Here is a 23,903-nt window from a genome sequence, read left to right as displayed (position 1 = left end):
TTGCCTCCAATATGTTTATTGTAAGCGTCCACCATACTGGACTAAGTTGAAACCCTTTCCCGCCTGCCCGCAAAATCGTGTCCATACTCAGACGAAATCATCTTCACATCTCTTTTATCCCTCCATTTCAAAACGCACCCCCCATTATATCGTAGCAAGCAATTTTAAAAATATATCCGGGTTATTTTTCCTTTTCATTAGCAGAATGACTGTACAGTATGTTTTCTCTGTACAGTATGTTTTTGCAGACAATGGAAAAGGCTCACACTGTCGTAAAATTATCCCTGTACACAGCATGCCACTTATTTTTAAAATTTGCCAACAATTTATGAGTCACTTTCTCTGCGTTCTCTGCTCCCCCCACTTTTTTACCCTCGGTGCCACAATATATCAAGCAATCCAAAACCAAACCGTATTGCAAACAAGAAGTACACTTCACTCATACTTGCTTGGAATGTATCATGCAAGGGCCGTATTTTGTAAAATAGATCACTGGGTAGGTGTTAGCCTTCAACCACATTTCTATCTAATTGTAAGTGCATAGCGAGAAATATTTGCAAAAGCTATCTCGAGACCTGTATGTGGAAAAAACAGGGAGATAATATTTTTCAGATTTTTTCCAATAATATTATAATTTACTAAGAGAAATAAAACCCATCGGAAATAGAAGGTCAAAAAAGTTTCCAATTATCTTCGACTCAAGACTTATTCCAAGACGTTATTCGCATTTGGAGAAGTATTATTTCGAACCACATATTCAGCATTGATATACGTTTCTATTACAACTCAAAAAACATCATTGGCAATGAGTTGTAAGTCGTAAGGATTCCTGCTGGGAACATTACATTTTTGTCCTGAGGTGCCGGGAAAAAAGGATATCTGTTACTTAGAGTTCAGCTTTGTACCATAAATCGAAGTTATTTGAGTGCTTTCGGAACAGTTTTGATGATGGTGCATGGGCGTTTTCTTCCTGACTCTCTTCGGACGACTCCTCTGGAATTCCTTCCTGGGATGCATTATCTTCCTTGCTGTCCATCTCCTCATCAAACTACATGAGGATATCCATCAACTCTTAATTAGTCTTTTTCTTCAAAATTCTCTAAGGATATTCATCTCTTTTTTCATAACGTTCCCGCTGAACCAGGTGTTGATGCTACTGGCTCCTCAGCCATCAAATGTAATGGGAAAAAATCAAGATATTCAGGTAACAGGTGACACCTCCGACGATACTTCAGAGGATAGATATCTCCGAAAATCGAGCATATCAATGTATTCCGAAGGCCCCAAGCACCTAGTACTTTCCTGTGGCAACGTCTTACTTGATATGATATTTTGGCGAGAGGGCGTGGAGGGATGAGAGTGAAAGGCATGCCTCGACGACACTGTTTTTATAGGCCAGACGAAACGATATCCGCATGAAATGAGACGAAATATTACCCTTTTATTTCACACATTATTGTGATCGTCTTGGAATTCCCGGTATTACATTTCCGTCATATCGGCATTGAATTTCATTCTCAAGGTCAATGCTAATGGATCCTGTGTAAAATATTTAATCTTGATATGGTGGTCGATTTCAGTTTCGTTTGTAATGTATACGCAGAGTGTGGTAATTATATTCCTATCTGTCAGTTTAACAAAGTATATAACCTTTGCAATTGACCCGTAATATAATGAGACACTTGTCTACAATATTGTGATTCGGGGTTTTGTGGGACAAGTGATGTTCAGCAACATTTTTCATTATATTTAAGAAAAATTCGGCAACATTACGGCATGTTTACATAATCAATCTGCTATATGGAAGAATAAAAGAAGAGTGCAATGGATTATAATTCATTATTATCAAAGGGGATTACATAATGCCCCTCGATATGCCTTATGGTAATAACTTCTTAGAGCTAACTTTTTCCGCGTTATGCACGATAAAGGTACATGTGTAGAAAATTCTGGCATCGAACCTGGGTCAACTACGCGTGTTACGTTTTCAAGGGATTTATCATCGCTAAACGTAATATCTATTATGTTCATAAGAAGCAACCATGACAATTGTTCAAACCAATCTGTTCACATATTTTTGCTATCTTCAGGTATATCGATACATTTCCACATATTCGAATAAACTGAATATAAAACTTTATTTGACATAAATAATATTTAGAAGAGTTTTTGATGCATACGAGACCCATTTATCTCCGTTTCCGAGACGATTAAGTTCAGAAAAATTAATATATCATAAAAATCACGAAAAAATGGAAAAAAGATGAAAAAGTAGTTACCTAAAAATTGACAGTTGATTCCTAGAAACGACGGCCAATACGGAATAGTACGGAATGTAATAGAGTAGCGAGAGGTAATTTGGAGCGCCCAAGACGTTCTTGGCTGATTCTATGTGCATTTGAAAACGGGTCGAAGCAGGACGCACTGGTGCGTCCTCCGCTCGGCGTTATAGTTTGCGCAGGACGCACCGGTGCGTCCGCCGCAGCGAAAGTGTTAAGGCTTAGATTGCTTGAACAATTGAGAATGGATACCTCTAACCCTTAACCAGTGACGTGCAATTCTTGTTACACTACCAGTGACCGTCTGGGAGACCGCAACAAATAAAAAATTCATAAAATATTGCTACGCCATTTTTATTGTTTTGTTTAATTTTTCTTTGAATGCTTAACTTTTCTAAAACTTATATAAAAAAATTTTCACTCCCAATACGAACCAATTTGTCATAAAAAATTGTGATTTGAAGCAGGATCAATAAACTGATGCCCAAAACACTTGAGTTATAATTATTATATTTATGTATCAATATTTCGCCAGATTCAAAAAAGGCCTTAAATGTTAAAGTTGGAAGGCTAAGTAGTAAGTTGCCATGAAATTTATCCCGCTTATTCCTTTCTTGATGCTTTCTTATGCTAGTGACGTACGGTCTCACAGACCGCTAATCGAATTGAAATTCAAATTTACAAAATTTAATAAAAGGAACATTAATTTTTAAGAGTGGGATGTCCTTGCTGTGCAAAAATATGAAGCTTACGAGAATTATAGATATTTTTAAATCTTAATTTTGAAAATATTCATAATTTTATAAACGCAGCGGTCTCTCAGACCGCACGTCACTGGTTGAGGGTTAAGAGCGACACGGAGAACATAATATTAGAGCCACACTATATTTCTACGTCCGATAGAAGCGATAAATTAAGAGAAATATTTTGCCAAACGGATAGATATGGAAATTCAATTTTCCCCCCGAACCATAAAGAATTTCTATATATGCTATTTATAATTTCCTTAGGGCACCTAATTTTTTATTCATAAAGAGCTGGTGTCCTAACACTCCCTGCCACACTCCTTTTAGGCGGCTTGCGGGGTATTATGTATATGTAGATAACCGTAGGCCTTTTAGGCGTAGGCGTATTAGGCTGGGAGCCGTTGGAGACTCGCAGGCTGCACGCTAGGCTTAGATTGCTTGAACAATTGAGAATGGATACCTTTAAGAGCGATACGGAGAACATAATGTTATAGCCACACTATATTTCCAGGTCCGACAGAAGCGATAAATTAAGATAGATGGTTTGCCGAACATATAGATATTGGGAATTCGTTTTTCCCCCAAACCATAAAGGACTTTAACCCTTTCGAGACGGCGGAGTTTTCGTCTTAGCATGACTGCTGTACTGAGCCCCAAGAGACTTCTTTCTCGTGGTACGGAGCATTTTTGGAGGACATTCGTTAAGAAAAGTCGAGCAGAACCTTTTTCGACCCCTCCTCGCTGGAACTCTGCATTATCTCGGACTCCGAGAGTAGTAGTGCTCCCTCCTTTCCGGGTTTACGCCCATACCTGCGGCATTGGTTCCCCGCTAACTTATGTATTGCTTATATGTATTTAGCATATGGATAATTGTTGCTTGCACGTAAATTACAGACTTTGAATTGAATTCCTCATTTTTTTATGAGCACTGTCAAATTTTAAGCGAAGTTCTAAGGTCAATATTAACGCATTTAATGCAGCAACAATCTCCATGTTGATGTTTATACAGAACTCGACATATAAGTTAATATTTATCGTAGTATTTCGTTTAAAAATTGTAAATGCTGTTCAAAAGACAAAGAATTCAATTCTTAGTTTATTTTTCTTGAGAAATGAACAAATATTTATTTGAGGGTAAATCCTAAACCCCGCAGGGTTGGGTCCCGAGACATAGAGGAGGTAAACCTGCGACAATCCTAAAAGGGGGAGAGCTAGAAAACATATATATACGGCTTTCGTTCTCCTGAATAGGAAAATCTCACACATAAATATACGGCTTTTGTCTCCCGGGCCAGGAAACATCCTCACGTATATAGACGTCTTTAGCAGGGAAAAGGTTAAAAGGATCCCAGAAATTCCAGAAGGGGAAAAAAATGCAAAAATGGCAAATTATGCACTGAAAAAGGCTAAGTATGAATGCCGGGAAAACTTCCAAGTGACATCATTCTGGTTCCCGCTGCCGCAAGTGAGGTGACCTTGGGGTGAGGCTCTGAGTGCTGATATGACGCAGGATGCTAGCAGGAAGCAGAGTACCCTGCTAGCTGGTAGCACTTGGCTTAAATAAGGATTATTAATACCTTATCAAACGAAGGAAACTTTCCAACCTTAGCCAGTTTTAATAAGTGATTATTAAGACTTGTTTCCCTGAGCTCTGTGCCTCATGCATGTATTGGTAATAATCTCAGACCATATATAACTCCTATCTACTCGTATAGAAACTAGGTCCCTGTGACGTCAGGTGGAGTGAAATCGCATGGGCGCCAATCTGGTCTTTTTCGAATGAGGATAAAAATTGACCATTGCCATTCGTCTAAACCGGTATTTCTAACAACAAATAATTTGTATATAATGAATCCACTAATGGTGGGTAACGAATCGCAATCAATGCCTTTCGTTTTCTTTGATGAAGGAAACTACCCTATTATATAAAAACGGCATCATCATCCCTTGATTTGTCAAGCATATGTTTCAAGAGGGCAAGCAAAGCTAATTAATTTCTTCTTTCTCACAGCTTACTCAGAGAATATGATGATAGCTCAGAGTATATAATTTTGTCGTTTTAAAACATCATAAAAATTTACAACAATTGCCATGAGAAAAAATTCCCCTGGACCGGGAATCGAACCACGGGCCTTCAGATTTCCAGGCCACTTTGCAGACCACTACGCTATCCAGGTTCTTTAATTCCCATGGCAATTATACCGATGCTCATGCTACTAGGTGTTAGGCCCTCGCGGTCCATCAAGAATGGCAACCCGAGGGAGAAAGGACTTCCAGGAAGCCACAACCGGTTGAGAGCCTAAAACATGCACTAAAGCCGTGCAAAGCGGTACGCGTAATATTTCTAACCCTGCCGTGCGAACGACGGTGAAATATACAACAATTGCCATGAGAAAAAATAATGCTCATTGGACGGTAGTTGGCTATGTTGTTGCATTCACCTTCCTTGAATACCGGTCAAACCTTTGCAATTCTCCACCTTTGAGGAAAATGTATTTTTTGGAATACGTATGAAATACTACACATACGTTATACTAAATATGTTAGAAATACTACACATACCACTTTGCACGGCTTTAGCGCAGGTTTGAGGCTCTCATCCGGTTGTTGCTTCTTGGAAGTCCTTTCTCCCTCGCGTTGCCATCCTTGATGGACCACGAGGGCCTAACTTCTAGTGCCATGAGCCTCAGTATAATTGAAATTAGAATTAAAGAACATGGATAGCGTAGTGGTCTGCACAGTGGCCTTAAAACCTGAAGGCCCGTGGTTCGATTCCCGGTCCAGGGTAATTTTTTCTCATGGCAATTCTTGTATATTTCACCGCCGTTCACGCGGCAGGGTTTGGAATATTACACGTACCACTTTGCGCAGCTTTATCTCTCGGTGGTCGTGCTTTAGCGCAGGTTTGATGCACTCAACCGGTTGTGGCTTCTTGGAAGTCCTTTCTCCCTTGCGTTGCCATCCTCGATGGACCGCGAGGGCCTAACATCTAGTGCCATGAGCCTCAGTATAATTGAAATTAGAATTAAAGAACATGGATAGCGTAGTGGTCTGCAAAGTGGCCTGGAAACCTGAAGGCCCGTGGTTCGATTCCCGGTCCAGGGTAATTTTTCTCAAGGCAATTCTTGATTATTTAAATGCCGTTCACTCGGCACAGTTAGAAATACTACACATCATAAAAATTGGCGAAACTTTATTCAACATAAATCACGGCAACCGGCAACCACCGTACACATTCGTCCTTGGAAAGAAACCATATCGATTGATATATCGATATAAATACGACGATTAATAATGCATTTAAAGATTATTACAAGAGGAGTTTTATATTCTACAGTTGAAATCCTCTAAAAGAAATTGTTCAAGAAATTGTAGTCTACTTTCTATTTATTGTGCCAAGATAAAGTATTTTTGCATTAAACTTTGCATGGATATCCAAAGCATCGTCAGCTCTCACAACACTTGTCAAGTGACAATGCATGTACCCCTCGCATTGAGAAATGCATTTGGATGCATCAGGGCTTTAGAAAGAGAGGTATGGGATGAAAGTAAGACGGTTAATCGCTGATAATAATAATATATAATATAGTATTTCTTGGAGTTTAGGTCATTGACAAAATAAGTTTCAGCCAACGTTTCGATTTATTTTTTAAATCATCATCAGGGCTTCGATATGTTCCAAGTATCCTCTTGAATCTCTTCTTACGTTTTCCATTTTCGGAGTCCAAAACAAATTTTCAAGATTTAGACTTCTATTTCTACTTCTATATTCTATTTAGATTTCTAATAAAGTAACATACATCACTTCACTTCACAATGGTAATTACTTCAATGCAAAAAAAACGAGGTATCTATAACACAACTAGTGGAATGGTGACACACCGAGTCCCCAGATAACTTTGCACAATGTTTATTTACACTTCACAAGGGAGAGATAGACTGACAAAAACCAGTATGGGCGGATGGGTGAGTAGACTTGAAGCTACTAAGTACGCTACCTTGGTTTGACAAGGTTCTAACTGACCATCAGCTGGTTTTGAGAAAAACCTTGTCAAAGTTTTAAACTGCTCTATTTCTATTATTAATAGGAATTCATTTTTGATTTTTGGCACATACACTAGTGATCCACTAGATACACTAGTAATTATTACTTTAAGAAAATATGTTATTTATTTTATTTTTTTTTACATGTTTATAGGAGTAATAAAATAAGTTAAATGCAGTTAGAACCTTGTCACACCAAATGTTAGTAGTTTTTTCTCCTTGCAGTTGGAACTTTGTCACTGTTCTAAATCTGTTATTATTTTACAAAGAGGAATAAAAACCGGTGCAACACATAGAGAATCATAAACTTAGTTATCTTGAGTCAAAACACCAAATTTTGCAAATATGTCGGTTAGAACCTTGTCAAACCAAGGTAGCGAGTAGCTAAGCGATTATCTTGAATGATGTTAGGCACGATGAGGTGGAAGTTCGTAATACAGTAGACTTCCGGTTATCCGGCCGCGGGTTATCCGGGTTGCGGATTATCCGTGCATGATTTTTCACTCTCGCTCAATTTTTGCCGCGATATTTATTCTAAAAATCGGACGCAAAATCATCGGAATTACGGCATTAATGCTAGGATACATCGGCCTTATTACTTCCGTTAGAATCCCCTTCGTAAAACGGAAGCGGTCACGCGCTAGCAGCATTCACGGGAGCTCCGTGTTCCTGTTTTCCAAGCCTCAGTGCGCGACCGTGCTCCTTGATCACGGATACACGTCGCGCAGCAGTTGCAACCCTGGCAACTTGTGTGAAACGCGACTGCGTGCCGTGGTGCTTGACAGTGTAGTTTCCGACGTCGAGCAGTGGTTTTGAAGCATTCGTGCAAAAGCACTTTTCCGTATCCGTGATCTTACAGCCACGGATGTGTGGTTTTCGAAACCAGACCTTACATGGAGCATTAATAGTACTAATACAACCCTGTTATCGCCGCTAAAAAGAGCGCGAACTGGCGAAGAAAGCTCTCAATTAGTCTGGGAAGCACTCTTAAATAACAGAATAACTGCATAAATAATAATATATTGTTTTTTACGTAAATTATGAACATTATAAGGCATTTAAGTGAAAGTTTGTATTATCCGTGTTTTTCGATTATTCGTGCCTTCTCTCCCCAACATTAGCCCGGATAATCGGGAGTGAACTATATTATTAAAATAAGACATTGCAATATTTCCACTTATAGTTTTATTCTTACACAATGCGTTTTGTCGTTACAAATGACATTATCAAGTATGAAAAGGTCTTAAAGAGTTTCTCCTTGTAACAAAACTCGCGACGAAATTAAATTTTTTTGTTTTCTGAATGCTATTTTTTATATTTTCCTCCTTTGATTCACTCTTATTTTTCACAAATGTTCCTATTATTGCCCTATTTTGAAAGCTCTTGTTGTTATACTATCCGCAAGAGGATAGGAATTTTCTTTAATAGGACTTAGTAAAAGACATTCATTCAGCGTCACCCTAGGCTGTGAAAAATATTTTCAGCTAAAGTGTTTTAATTTTTTAAAAATCATAATAAATTAACTAAACTCGCCGATTAATTAATCAAATTAATAGTATAATAAACTCATGTTGCATTATAAACATCCTTTAGTCTTCTTTCTATCATTTCAACGTTTCTTTAAGCCCATATACAGGATAGTTCGCCTAATTGGGGCAGCCGCTTAATTGGGGCAAAGTGCACAAGTCCCGATATGTCCCAATTAACCGGAATCTACTGTATTAAAGAAACTACCCTATTCCCCCCTATATATACCCCTGGTCATTGGACACCCTGAATGCAACAAATATTGTACTTCTTGAGGTTGCTTTTCTTTTCTTTGATGAAGAAAACCACCCCATTCCCTACTTTCCCCATCGTTGGACACCCTGAACCAATGGAGGCGCGTGCATATACGCATGTTAGCAAGTGCACACCCAGAGATGAATGAATTATAAAAGAAAACTATTCCTTTGCGACGAGAAGGATCAAAATCCTGTCTACACATGCAAGAAACATGAAGCACCGAACATTACAGCTATCTCCTTTTCGAATTCACCGCTCTGCAAGTGTGCGATCCCGTGGCATCATATGCTCTGCAGTCCAGCAACATCTTGTCCGGTAGTGTCCGAAAATATCCACAGGGAAGAATACCAGTTAAGCTACCGAGAGAGCTACACTACCTGCTACACATTTAGCCAGTTAAGCTACCGAGGCGTCATTCTTCCCTGTGGATATTTTCGGACACTACCGGACAAGATGTTGCTGGACTGCAGAGCATATGATGCCACGGGATCGCACACTTGTAGAGCAGTCGCACATTTGGTTTGTGCGATCGCTTGAGGGTGCTCTGGCAGGACGAAGTATGCGGGGGGGTATGTGCAGTTCTAATGGGTGATGGGAGCAGACTCAAAACGATGCGAGTGCGCACGTGCATATTTTTGGTGAGTGACTCGCAGGTAGTGTAGTGGTGTAGCCGCCACCTACACTACCTGCGCCCAGGATCCTAGTGCGTCTACAGAGTCATCTGTATGGCCATTTTCTACACTACTTCCTCATAGGGTGTAAGGAAAGGAGAATGAATATCACCTACCGTCACTTGTAACAGTGTGTTTAGAATAATTATTTTCATGCATTCTAATATTATTTCGGCTCATGCAATTTTAAGGGTAGAATATACCAGTGATATGTTTACCTTGCTATGTATTCTATTACGACGAAATATGATGCTTATGGACTAGTATTAACCCGGTAACGCCTGGATTAAAAAATTTGTGTGATTTTTGTGGTAATCATGTGTGGTGGCATTTTGGTACCTCATTTGTAAAGTTTGGTTGCCAATAAGTTGAGAAAAAGGTATCTATACAGTAGAAATAATATAGAAGATTCACAAGGTCGTCTGCTTTCAATGGTTGTCAAACGCAAACCGAACAGTGGAACCAACTAAAAATTTCACAGCTGATTACTAATAGATGGTAAATAACGAGAGTATTGTTTTTTTTATATTAACTATGTTGGAAATTCTAAAAGACTCAAACTTGTCAAATGACCCTCTTAATATTTGGTCTTCACCGTGATGATTGCACCAATTAATGCATTGTAATTCTCTTTCCCCCCACAGTGCATTTTGCAGTGGCCAATCAAAAGATGTAACAGGACAGATATGCCAAATACCCAAGGGAGAAAAGATAACGTTTGTATGCAGAGAGGGAAGACAAGTATTGCGGCATCAAGACGATCTGTGGATGATATTCAACGGAGAGTCATTGTGTTGGTGCAAATAGCGGTTTGTGCTCTTCTCCGAGTTAATGTCCGTCCATGAAAGTAATCTGTTCTTTCTATCCTTGGTATTGTATTGCCTTTCACACCAGAGAAATTTGTTGGAAATCAGTATGAAAGAGATGGTTTTTACAATGTATATAGTGTACACACCATTTTTATCCATAAGTTATTGACAAAATGCATGGTTTTTACCATTCGAAAATGTTGCCAAAGGTTAACCCGGTAATGTCTGAATTAAAAAGTTTCTGCGATTTTTGTGGTAATTGTGTATCTAAATGACAATGAAATTCTGAGTCATTAGGTGCAAAATTTTTCTTTTGCCACTAATAGTAACGCCTAACCCATATGGTACCACCAAAATGTTTTGCATCATAACATCCCAAATACTAGGCTCACATCAAATAAGGCTCACATGATTGATTTGTCGATTTAGAGAAGGCCTTTGATAACGTTGAATGGAATTCAATGCTTAGAATTTTGAAAGAAATCGGCGTACTCTGCAATGATCGTAGAATTATTCATAGCTTGTATGAAAACCAAGTAGCTGTCATCAAATGTGGACCAAATGGTACAGAAGCGAGAATAAGAAAAGGGGTGAGACAAGGTTGTGCGCTTTCCCCCTTAATTTTTAATGTTTACATAGAGAAAGCCATCAACGAAATCAAGCAGAAAGCTTTGGGTGTCAATATCCACGGAGAAAAAATTAGTATGCTGCGATTTGCTGACGACATAGCAGTCATAGCCGAGACAGAGAAGGATTTGAAGAAGAAGTTGACAAACATGGAAAGGACAATGGCCAGATATCAGCTGAAAATCAACAAAAAGAAGACTAAGATATTAGTTTGCAGCAAAAGAGAGGAGCCTAAAACAAACATCAACCTAGGACAGCATAAGCTTGAAGAGGTGAACGAGTTCTCTTACCTGGGAAGCCGAATTACCAGCGATGGACGGAGCAAGAAAGAAATACACAGTAGAATAGCGCAGGCGAAGAGGGCTTTCTACAAAAAGAAGAATCTTCTTACAGCTGAAAATACCAGCATAGAAGTAAGGAAACAATTCATCAGATGCTACATATGGAGTATGTTTCTCTATGGAAGCGAGGCTTGGACGTTGACAGCAGCAGAGAAGTCAAGAGTGGAAGCATTCGAAATGTGGTGCTACCGAAGAATGATGAAGAGGAAATGGATTGACCGTGTGAGTAACCATGAAGTGCTAAGGAGAGTAGGAGAAAAGAGAAGCCTCCTAAAAACATTAAGCAGAAGAAGGGACAACTTAGTTGGCCACATTTTGAGGCACGACGGTCTGATGAAGACAATCGTTGAAGGACAAGTGGAAGGGAAAAAGGGCAAGGGACGGCCCCGAATGAGTTATATCGGATAGGTTATAAAGGATGTAAAAGAGAATAAATATGTAGCTATGAAGAGATAAGCGGATAGGAGAGAGAAATGGAGAGCTGCGTCAAACCATTCTTAGGATTGTTGACTAATCGCTACCTTGGTTTGACAAGGTACTAACTGACATTTTTGCAAAATTTGGTGTTTTCACTCAAGATAAAAAAGTTAATGTTTCTCTTTGTGTTGCACCGGTTTTTATACCTCTATGTGAAATAATAACAGATTAAGAACAGTGACAAAGTTCCAACTGCAAGGAGAAAAAACTAATATTTGGTGTGACAAGGTTCTAACTGCATTTTACTCATTTTATTACTCATATAAACATGTAAAAAAATAAAATAAATAACATATTTTCTTAAAGTAATAATTACTAGTGTATCTAGTGGATCACTGTGTATGTGCCAAAAATTAAAAATAAATTCCTATTAATAATAGAAAGAGAGCAGTTTAAAACTTTGACAAGGTTTTTCTCAAAACCAGCTGATGGTCAGTTAGAACCTTGTCAAACCAAGTTAGCGTAATGATGATGATAAAAAATATACTTTATCTGAGATATACATGTTATAACAATCATAATTACATAATAAGACTTTTGTACATAGAGTGCATGTGGCGTAAGCAAAGAAAATCGAAATGCTTGCTCTAAAAATTCCGTTTTTTTTTTGGGCTAGTTGATAATTCCCTATTTTCAAACAGCTCTAAATGCTTTAATTACAGCTTTAAAATTGCAAACTTTTCGGAAAAATGTTATTGAAAATATTTTAATTAATTTAAAACTTTCAAAACCCCTAATAAATCACGATAAATGACAAAAAAGTTAAGTTTAGCACTGCACTACCAGCTGGTACCATTTGGTACTGCTAGGCGTTAACGGGTTAACATAATATAATTAAATCATCCTATATCTGCTCTGATGCACACCCTAGATAAATTACCACCAGCCGCCACTGCCCTGAACGCAATAAATTCTGTAGCTCTTGAGAATGCCTTTCTATACAGTGAGTCCTCGTTTAACGTCACTTACCGTTCATGAAAAATGTGACGATAAACGAATTGACGTTAATCGAAACATAATATCCCATAAGAAACAATGTAAAAAGTGAATATTGGCTCCTAGACCTCACAATTCCTACGCGAAAAAATTTTAACGTATCATATCTGGGGCATTTTTTACGATGGGAATGCCAAGCTATGGCATAAATACGAGTTCCTGTCTTCATCGACGACAATAGCAGCAGTGACGTAAATCATTCTCCATTTTTGCATCTTCCTGTATTTGCTTTTCGGCTTCGCTATGGTGGTCGCCTGGGCGAGCGTCGCCTGGTCATCATCATCGCTGAAACATCGTCGCAGTTACAGGAACCAAAATTATTGTGAACACGGCGAAAAAAGTGACAACAAAAACTCAAAGAGTTCTACTCGGAAAAATTCCTTGAAATCACTTTTTAGGTTCCTGAAAACCATTATGTCAAGTAAAACCTTGCGCACCTACGCAAGAATTCATTTTGCAGAAAATTTGCTAAAACCATAATCGCAATTAACAATAAACACACCGTTTTACACTTCGTTTAGACTGACTGTATTACCGCCGACAAAGCGAACAACCTGCAACGCCCGCCGCTTCGCATTTTTTTCTCGCGCGAAATTTAAAAGTCTTGACGTTATTGTGAAGCGAAGGTGCGATATACGAATGACGGTCTCAAAATTTTCGTGACGTTATCGCGAAATGACATTAAACGGGGTGACGTAGAACGAGGACTCACTGTACTTTGACGAAGGAAATTGCCCTGGTTCCTATTTTCCTGGTCGTTGGACAACCAAGAACGCAATAGATACTGTACCTCTTGAGAGAGCTGTTGGTCTTGAATCCCTTCCCGCAGATGGCGCAGTGGTGTCGCCAAAGGCTGGAATGCACAGTCCTCTGGTGCAAGTACAAGTGGCAGGAGGAGGGGAATAGGGTGTTGCACAGGCTACAATGTTTCTCTTTGTTCTTGCTTCCAAAGTGCACTTGCTTCACGTGGCGACGCAACGACGCCTTGCTGGCCATCATCGAGCCGCAGAAACGGCACATCCACTTAGATCTCCCGTCGATTGGAGAGGAAGACGTCGTCCCGGACGGACCCTCACTGGAGAGAACGAGTGAATTGATGTTTTATATGATTAAAAATAAAATAAAAATAACAATGATAAAAATAATAAAAATTTAATGCCAATAACTGGAGAGAATGTATTAATGGATGTTTATAAATAATAATAAATAATAAAAATAATGATAACAATAAAACAGCAGACTACGGATTATCCGGCTGCCGCTTATCCGGGTTGCCGATTAGCCACACATGATTTTCACTCTGCCTCAATTTTTTCCGCAACCTTTACCTAGCCGCGGTGATAACTTCCCCGTATCCTTAAAAAATACTAGTTCCCAGCTTTTGTTTCTTTTGTTATCAAGTTTCAATGTTTTCTGGAAAAAAATTATGCTGTATCACGTTACAAATTTCTTGCGATTAAAATGATTTCAGACAGTTTAAGAGTAACGAAACACTGACTTGCAATTTTCCACAAAAATAAAATTTAATTCGAATCGAGTTTCCATGTTACTACATCATTTTCAAGGTACATACAACTGAGAGAGGAGAAATGGGGTGGAAAGTGCTCAAGGAGCTGGTTGGAATGGGTAGAAGTGCAAGGCGTGGGGGGGGGGGGGGAGAGTGGAAAAACCAGAGGAGGTAAAAAGGTTGGAAATTGAAGGGTTTTTTCCAGGGTTAACAAACTTTGAACATAGAAATGAAAGCATTTGAATACACGTGGCGGTCTTCTTATCTTCGGGTGTTGTTTCCGAGACGGGGGGAAAGACGTCTTCTGTGCCCGTAGGCTGCCGTGCGGATTAGTGGGGGGCCTCGAGGACGCGTTCTTCCGAGGGTGTGTAGGTGGGGGTGGGGAGCGGGGGGTCGGCGGTTAGAATTCACTGTATGGTTCTTGTGGGATCTCATTCACGTTGAGTGGTTTTGTGGAAAATTGCAAGTCAGTGTTTCATTATGAATCAATTCCACTCCATCTCGCTTGATTCTTCGAATTTTATAGTTTAAGAGTATTTTGGAAATCTGTCACTACCGACCCGAAGTATTGTCACAACCGCCCTTCGGATGTGGTCAGTACTGTGACACTTACAATTTTTTTTAAACTTGCTCATTCAAGCTAAGGATTGTGTTCAGGGATACACATTTAATACAGTGAAACCTCGATAAAACGACACCCCACGGTGCACCAATAAACACTCGCTATAGCGAATTGTCGCTTTACCGGAGGTGGTGCAAATAATAGCCAATATACCTCATATTACTCCTTTATTTTTATTTTCTCGCTTAGACGTGTTTGGTGTTTTTTGGCCATGGTGTGTTCCATCAAATGCTTTCTATTCATGCAACTCATGGACGTGCGGGTATGCTGACGACTGATTTCTGCCGCCCGAGGAACAAAAGAAGGTCAAGCATTCGCGAATGCTAATGCCACAATATTTTCACCAAAATTAACTACTTCTTTATCGAACGACAGTATACCACATAAATTTGAGACTGAGCACTCCATTAACTTCATTTCTAACAGATCGCTAGCAATTACAGAGATCAAATAGTCTTGATGTAAGTTTTTCCAGCGGTGAAACCCTCGCTAAGGCGAGAGCCAACACCAAAAGGGCCTAGTAAAAACGAATTTTTTAACACGCTTATTATAGGGTCAATTGACGGTGCATCGGCTATCTCTCGTAATAGCGGGGGTCTCGCTATAGACCGTACTCGCTTTAACGAGATTCCACTGTCTTTAACTGTGTAATAATGTACAATTTACAATAAGAAACACTCTTTGTCCATCTTAGTAGCTTAATTGCAGAACTAATGGAGATCAAGTGGAAATTGTCGTTACGTAACCCAGTGTCCCCAACACCTTCTACGCTTGTGTTGAAACAAGAATAAGAAAAGGCGTGAGAAAACAATATTCCCTGATATTTATTATGTTTACATCATGAAAGCCAATAATAAAATCATGGAGAAGGCTTTGGGTGTCAATATCCATAGTAGTAATAATAATAATAATAATAATAAAGCTTTTGACTCGATACCTCACTCTTACTTACTGGAGGTACTTAAAATATATAAAATTGCCCCAAATATATTAGCCTTCTTTGAACTGATAATGCAAAAATGGTCAACAACAATTAAATTGAACACAATAAATGGAACGCAGCAGTCTAGAACAATATACTTCCGCAAAGGGATATTCCAAGGCGACTCCCTCAGTGCTCTATGGTTTTGTATGTGTCTAAACCCTCTAAGTAAAACACTGAACCACACAGGTTATGGGTTTAAGATAGCCACAAGCCCGAAAAACAACAACTACACCATAAATCATCTGTTATACATGGATGACTTGAAGCTACAAGGGAACTCGCCCATGCAGTTACAAAAACTGCTAACCATAACTAACAATTTCACTAAAGGCGTCAGAATGGAATTCGGTATAGACAATTGCAAATCCATTCATCTACAGAGGGGAAAACTAACAGCCACAGATGGTTATACCCTCGATGAAAATACTTTAATAGAAAACCTTAAAGAAACCGAAAATTACCGATACCTAGGCATTGCCTAACTAATGGGCATACCCCATACACAGTTAAAGACAACATAAAGAAAGAACTTAGCAGGAGAATAGAAAATATCCTGAAAACGGAACTTCACGGGCGGAATAAAGTAAAAGCCATCAATATTTTTACAATACCAATCCTTCTCTATACCTTCGAAATTATCAAATGGACCTTGACTGATCTTAATGAAATAAACAGAATTGTGAGAACCCTTCTTACAAAATACCGTTTACACCACCCAGAGAGCTCTACAGAAAGAGTAATACTTCCCACATATGAAGGAGGACTTGGTATTCTTGATGCTGTACAGCTTCACTTTAAGCAAATTGCTGATCTAAGACAATACTTCTATGGCAAAGGAGACAAATGCAAACTTTTTGAAATAGTATGTAAAACAGACACTCACTACACACCACTACATCTAAGCAACCGTGAACTAGACATCCCGAATCAAACTACAGAACAACTAATCGATCAATGGAAAAGTAAAGAGCTTCATGGGCACCATCCTCATCAGTTAAACATGCCACACATAGATAAAGAGGCTTCAAATATATGGTTGAAACAAGGGAATATATATGGGGAAACCATCGGATTTATGAGGGCCATTCAAGATCGCATAATATTGACTAAGGAACTACAGAAAGTTCATATTAAAAGAAAACGTAACTAGCGATCAGTGCAGAAGATGCAAGAACCAATCTGAGACAATAGAGCATATTATGGGAAGCTGCACGGCCCTAGCAGCAAATGAATATACCAGTAGACATGACAATGTAGCTAAAATCATGCACCAAGAACTGGCGAGAAAAAATAGAATCCTGGACACCGATGAAGCATACTACAAATACCATCCACCTGATGTTATGGAAAACGATGAGTGCAAATTATACTGGAATGCAGAAATAAAAACTGACCGAGCAATTAAAAACAATAGACCGGACATAGTTATAATAGACAAAATAAAACGGCACACTACCCTCATAGACGTGAGAATTCCCTAAAACCATAATGTACAGAAAGCACAATCCACCAAAATTAACAAATATGCAGAACTTGCAGCAGAGATCAAAGCCTTGTGGAAGATGCAGTCAGTAGATATATGCCCAATAGTGATAACAACAACAGGAATCACACCGTGCGAAGTTCTACATCAGCTAAAAAAGCTAAACTTGGAGAAAACTACACCAAAAATACAAAAATCAGTCATCCTGGACACCCGTCATATTGTCCGACGGTTCCTTTCAATAGAAAAATAACAAAAGTAATAACAAAACACAGATGAACTTGACTTGGTCCGTTCACTGTGAACAATCCTTGTAAGATAGCAAGAGGGAAAAAGGAAAATAATAATAATAATAAACGTCTTTATCGGGCGAGATTTAGACTAGAAAGTCCCATCTTCCATCTAACGCCTCGTCAAACATGAAATATATGCAGTGAAATACATCGTCAAGTTGCTCATGAAATTACCTGCTGAAAATTACATAAAAAGAAATATATATTCCATTTTCAATCAACAAATAAAATTATAAGTTAACAAAGTTACCGTTGACCAAGTGTAAAAAGATGTTAGAGAACGTGGGAAAAACCTAAGGATAGTTTAAAGTATACCGGGACTAGCCACGGTATGCTTTAAAACTAGTCAAAGAGTGAACACCTCTATGTGTCAAAAAATTTTGAAAAAAATCAGGATGCTAGAGCGTAATTGTATTTACATTTTAAAATCAAGATAACGATTTTATAAAAATAAAAACTGGAGATATGGTTAAAAAACTAAAAATCGTGTATCAATTTTTTTGGGGTTGGGGAATGAAGGATCTTTGGAAGATCCCCCGAGGATGATCAGCAAGTTGCGGATCGAAACGTCAAGGGAGACATGGACGACATCAACTGGTGGGAAACCCGAGAAACTTTTCTACAATCTAAATATATTCATTGACCATTGGTTTCGGCGCCACATATGAAGACCCTTGGTCAATAGATTCCCATACTAAATCCACTCAAATGCGCGCTTGTTACGCGAATCTTCTCCCGTCAGTGTGCATAGCTCCCTCGAGGCGAGGCTAAACCTAATTAATTTTAGTTTAAAGTATACCGGGACTAGCCGCGGTGATAACTTTTACGGGAGTCACCCGCAATGCACAATCGTGCGAAAGATCAACAGAGAAAAAATCATCCGCCTTGACCGGGATTCGAACTCGGATCCCCCCGGTCGAGTGCTTTAGTCAGTTAAGCTACCGAGGCGTCATTCTTCCCTGTGGATATTTTCGGACACTACCGCACAAGGTGTTGCTGGACTGCAGAGCATATTATGCCACAAGCAGTCCAAATCGTGCGCACAGCGCCACAGCCGGAGAGCAGGCCCGGACATAGAACACACTATTGAATCTATTATATGATTTTTTTGAAAGCTCTCTTCGCCTATGCAATTCTACTGACTATTTCTTTCTTGCTTGGTTCATCCCGAGGTAATTGCAAATCCTAGATAAGAATACTCTCTAACATCTTCAGGCATTTTGTTCCTAATGTAACGTGTGTCCTAGTTTGCTCTATTTTGCATCAGACCTGTATTTTCGTCATCTTTTTTTCGATTCTCAGCCGATTTTTAAAAAACATAGCAACATGAAAGTGCTGGGAAAGTTCATAGAGCTCCTCAATTTATCACGTGGAGTATCCTTGATTAACCAACCATTAAAAAGACTAATAAAAGTACATATAATCAAGGCTACAAGATGTAAATATAGTATGTTTATAGTATTTGTCGACTTTGCTTTATTTGCTTACACAGGGTTCCCACTCTAACTAAAATTATAAAATTCACGGTTTTTTCCAGGTTTTCCGTGTCTAAAATTCGTCAAATTCACGGTCTCTTGATAAACCATTTTAGGTAGAAACATAAATCATGTATAGAGATACGTGAAGATCGCACTTTCATTTTTATTTTATCGTACTTTCAATAACAGTTTATCGCATTTTGTAGCGTCTATTTCTTTATTTTCATAATGAGATAATGACGATAAAATGTAGTGAAACACAGATATATGACAAAATTCGAGTCCCGCCTGGGTAAGTTCCGCTTATCCAGGGCATGGTTGTTCGTGTACGTTTCATTGTTGAATTAGTTGAATACCCCGATTTAAAATGGCCTACGAGAGCTGTATTCGGAGGTTTGGGAATAAAATAAAAGTATACACTGATATAACAACGTAAAAAGCAATTAAACGTTAATGAGTAATGGGACAGGGACAATAATGTAGAATTTGGTTAGTACGTTCCTCCTTAGCACGTTTTCCTCCTTAGAGTAGCGATTTATCCTGGTCCCAAATCTATTTTTCCTATTTCTTAGTTTCATAATGATGTAGATGAGGATAAAATGTAGTGAAACATAGTTATATATGACAAATTACAGAATATTTTAAAAACTATGTTGCATAACAATAATAAATTAAGGAATAAGATGTATCGTGGCGGAGGTGTAGCTTGCCTGCGCCCACTTGTAGTTCGCGGCCACGTAGAGTCCCAGCCAACTATCAGCTGGCCAGTCAGTTCGCATACTTTAACCCATTCAGTGCGGATGACAGCCCAGGGCTGTCATCCGCTCCCAGCCACTGGCGCGGATGACAGCCGAGGGCTGTCACGGCCTTGGGTCTCAGATGAATGGACGTAACGGGACTACGCGCCTCTCTTCTGACTTGCTTCTTTTTTTCCGCTCTGCAGTTGGTCTCTAGCAGTCGTGTAGTGCACTCCGTTTCCGTTTCCATCGAAAACTGATTTTTTTGCGAGTTTTGGAAAATCGGTGTTTTTTTTCAAGATTTTCCAAGTGATAATCACCTTGGGTCGTTGTTAGACAGTTGTTTTTGTGCTCTTTGAACCCCCGAAATATCGGATTATATTTAAAAATATTATTATATAGTGTTTGTGCTCGCCAAAATTTTTCTGTGACATTTCCGGATAATTTCATAGTGCTTATATTGCTGTCACCTGAACTTCCGAAGACAACTTTTTTCTCAACGGATTCACCTTTGTATCTCAAGAGGTAAGCGCGAGTATCTTTTATTAGCACGTTTTTCCATCGTTAGAAAAAAATATTCATACATTTTATTTTTGTGTTGCAATGATTTTATGAGGTATCAAATTTAGTTTTCTTATTGGTTATAAAATGATTGACCTCGAAAGGTCATTTTCTTCTGAAATTAAAAATTCAAATATCCATAACACTTAGTTATACACTGCCTAATATTATTAGTTTTTTGCTCTTATTTCTTCCCGTTCCATCTTACTTGTATTGGGAACTAACTGAGGCTTTTATTTAATTTTTCTTCAGTGTATTTACCTCCTCACTGAAGATGAAGAGAAGAGTCTCGCAGGGTACGAGCCGAAGAGAAAATAACCCTACGATGAACCCAGTTGACGATGAAACACCCGGTCCCTCTGGTCTTTCTGGTAAGTGGCTGCATTTATATACACTTGCAAATTAATATAGAGTGAGTTATTCGCAGGATAAAAAAATGATTAAAATGTTTTTCTTTTTATTTAATAGCCTCGAAGAAAAAACAACCGAGGAAAATGCTAAGGGAGGATGAAATTCGTGCTCTCGCCATGGACTCTTCGGATGACAATTTTTCTAGCGGGTCTTCATTTGTTATCGACTCTGACGGTTCTGACTCAGGAGAAAGTGACTCAGAAAGTGGCGGTGAATCTTGTACGACCGAGGCGGCAAGGGGTACCGAAACGGCTAGGGGTATCGTTACATCTGAGGCTGTTTGGGCCGCTAATCCCCCAGTGAATAGGAATACCCTTTCCTTTGTTGGATCCCCTGGTCTAAAGAAACTTCCAAGTGGCTCGACCGTCAAAGACTACTTTTCCCTCGTGCTTACAGACGAGTTTTTTGACCTAGTCATAAGGGAAACAGAAAGGAATGCAGAGTGCATATTTCTGGGAATTCCATCGCCCCGTGCAAGGATAACAGACTGGCGGCCACTGACCAGAGAGGAGTTCGAGGTTTGGTTGGGCCTGCTCTTTCACATGGGGACGGTCCGCACAAATAGAATATCGGACTATTGGAAAAAGTCGATATTTTTCAGCTTTCGGTTATTTCGCCAATCCATGGCAAGGGATCGCTTTCTTAGGATATTGCAAGCCCTTCATTTTGCAAAAAATGCAGATGAAAATGAACCTGTTCCATCTGATCGGCTATATAAAGTAAGGCCACTAATGAATTGCTTTCATAGAACAATGGCTTCCTGTGTTTCCCCTGGAAGAGAACTATGCATAGACGAATCAATGCTGCTTTGGCGAGGGCGATTGAATTTCCGGCAGTATATGCAGCGGAAAAGGCACAAACATGGCATAAAAATGTACATGCTCTGTGAGCCAGCGGGGTTAGTGCATCGTATGATCGTTTATGCGGGCTCTGGGGATAGCGATGTGGGTGGACGTGGACATGGGGACAAAGTGGTGCACAAACTTTTGGAAGACTTTAAAAATAAGGGGCATAGTGTGTTTTTAAATAATTATTATAATAACGTTCCACTAGCTAGGGATCTAATTAAATGCAAAACTTACTGCACAGGGACCCTCCGTGCGGCAAGAAAAGAGAACCCGAGAGAGGTTTTTGGGCACAAACTGGCAAAAAACCAGATTGTTGCTCGTTGGAGTGAGGAGGGGATTTGCGTCTTCCGCTGGAGGGATAAGAGGGATGTGTCTCTGATATCCTCTGAGTTCGGGTGTGACCTCGTACCCACTGAAAGGTCGGGGAGAGGTAAACCCGAAGCAGTGGTGGAGTATAATAAGTTTATGGGTGGTGTCGATCACTGCGACCAGTTGCTGTCGTACTACACCTGCCAGCACAAGTCCCTCAAGTGGTACAAAAAACTTGCCATTCATTTATTCCAAATAATGTTGGTAAATAGCTACATACTCTACAATAAATTCAGTGGCAACAAAAAGAGCTTGTATGAGTATAGAATGGAGGTAATAGAGTCCCTATTGTCCTCAAAAATAAGTGCCTTGCCCCCATCCCCTCAACCAAAAAAGGGTCTCTCCCACTTTCCGGCGATAGCTGGTGACGGGACGAAGGGTAAAAAACATCAAAAAAGATGTGGTGTGTGCTATGCAAAGGGAGTGCGAAAAGCAGTAATTTACATCTGTCCTGACTGTGAAGGTGAGCCTGGACTTTGCTTGCACCCTTGCTTCCAAGAATTTCATGAAAGGGTATAAAAGTTTTTAATGATTACTAATTAGAAATATATATTTCGAGATTTTTATTGTTTTTCATTTTCACTGTGCATATAATTATGATTTTTTTCAATTGATTTCAAAATTTCAAATGCCAAATTTTTGCTAATGATATTTTTGTAAAAATAAAATACTTTTTACTACAGAATTTCTTAGATTTCAAAATTTTTTAACCAAACCATTGTTTATACCCAAAGCGCCAAAAGATTACAGTAAGGGAGCAAATGTTTCCGTTACGATGACTAATACTACGTTTTCAATTCCTGTTGTATTATTGCGTATTAAATACGAAAAAATATTCATAAACGTATGTAGTATGTAGAGAAATCCTTATAAAAGCACTCTAATTGATTTGTGGATAAAAACCAACAAAATTACTCTGCTTTAAAGCTCTTAAAATAAATGGACTTAATATCTTTTGATTCCGAATAAATAATGCAGATGAATGTGTCGAACGACTAGATTTTACACAAAAAATTCCATCAAGAGATAGAAAAGCGGGTTTGGCAATGCGGGTTGCATACCACAGAAGTCATCCTACGACGCGGGTGACATCCATAAATGTCAAAATAAAAAATATTTATTTTTCAGCAAAAAAGTGTACAATAAGAATAAAAGTAACATATTAAGCCTAAAAAATGCAGAAATAATCGTATTGTACAAAAAAAAAACTTTCCGCTACCGGCAAAATTATCATCTCACGTTGCCGCATTGAAAGGGTTAAGCGGTGAGTGTCGGCGGAGCATTCAAACTGCGCTCGGCACAAAATGTACGAATTTTGCCGTCGAAAAGGGCAAATTTGCATAAAAATATCATCAAAGTCCAGTCATCGCATCAATGTCGCATTTATTTGCGCACATCGCATCTATATCGCTTTTATCGCATTCGCTATTTTCGCGCATCTCTAATCATGTAACATTCGCATTCAGGGCCTGATAAAGGGTTGCGAGCGGAAAAATGGAGGGACCAGGGTGCCAGGGAAGTTAAGAAGTGTCTGAATTTACACCAGAGTTAATGAACACTTGAATTACCACTCTTCCAATCACACGTTTAACACTTTGAGTGCCGGCTGTTAATTCTAAAGCCCTACCGAAAAATCCAGCCATTTTTTCTAAATTCGTACATTTTTCAAAACATTAGCATCAAAAATATAGTTATATCGATGTGCATTTCAATAAAAATGGACTTTGCTCTACTTTATGAATGAGTTGAATAACGTTTATTGCTAATTAATAAATATATAATTTAACAATGAAAACCTACTGTTTTTGAAAAATAAAAAAAAGTTGCAAAATAT

At 38.9% G+C, this 23,903-nt stretch overlaps 1 protein-coding gene across 2 annotated transcripts in view; it reads right to left on the bottom strand.

Annotated features, from left to right (window-relative positions):
• LOC124172840 overlaps nt 1-23,903 on the bottom strand; it is a 101,531-nt gene that overhangs the window by 7,336 nt on the left and 70,292 nt on the right. Inside the window, exon 10 of one of the 2 annotated variants that reach the window (XM_046552334.1) lies at nt 13,566-13,850. The exons of the other annotated variant lie outside the window; for it this stretch is intronic. Coding sequence (XP_046408290.1) covers nt 13,566-13,850 — 285 coding nt within the window. The remainder of the gene's footprint in view (nt 1-13,565; nt 13,851-23,903) is intronic. 2 annotated transcript variants of the gene reach the window in all.

The sequence above is a fragment of the Ischnura elegans genome, assembly GCF_921293095.1.
Source record: "Ischnura elegans chromosome 13 unlocalized genomic scaffold, ioIscEleg1.1 SUPER_13_unloc_3, whole genome shotgun sequence".
In the NCBI taxonomy this organism is placed as follows: Eukaryota; Metazoa; Arthropoda; class Insecta; order Odonata; family Coenagrionidae; genus Ischnura; species Ischnura elegans.
This window is presented reverse-complemented; position numbering and strand designations above follow the sequence as displayed.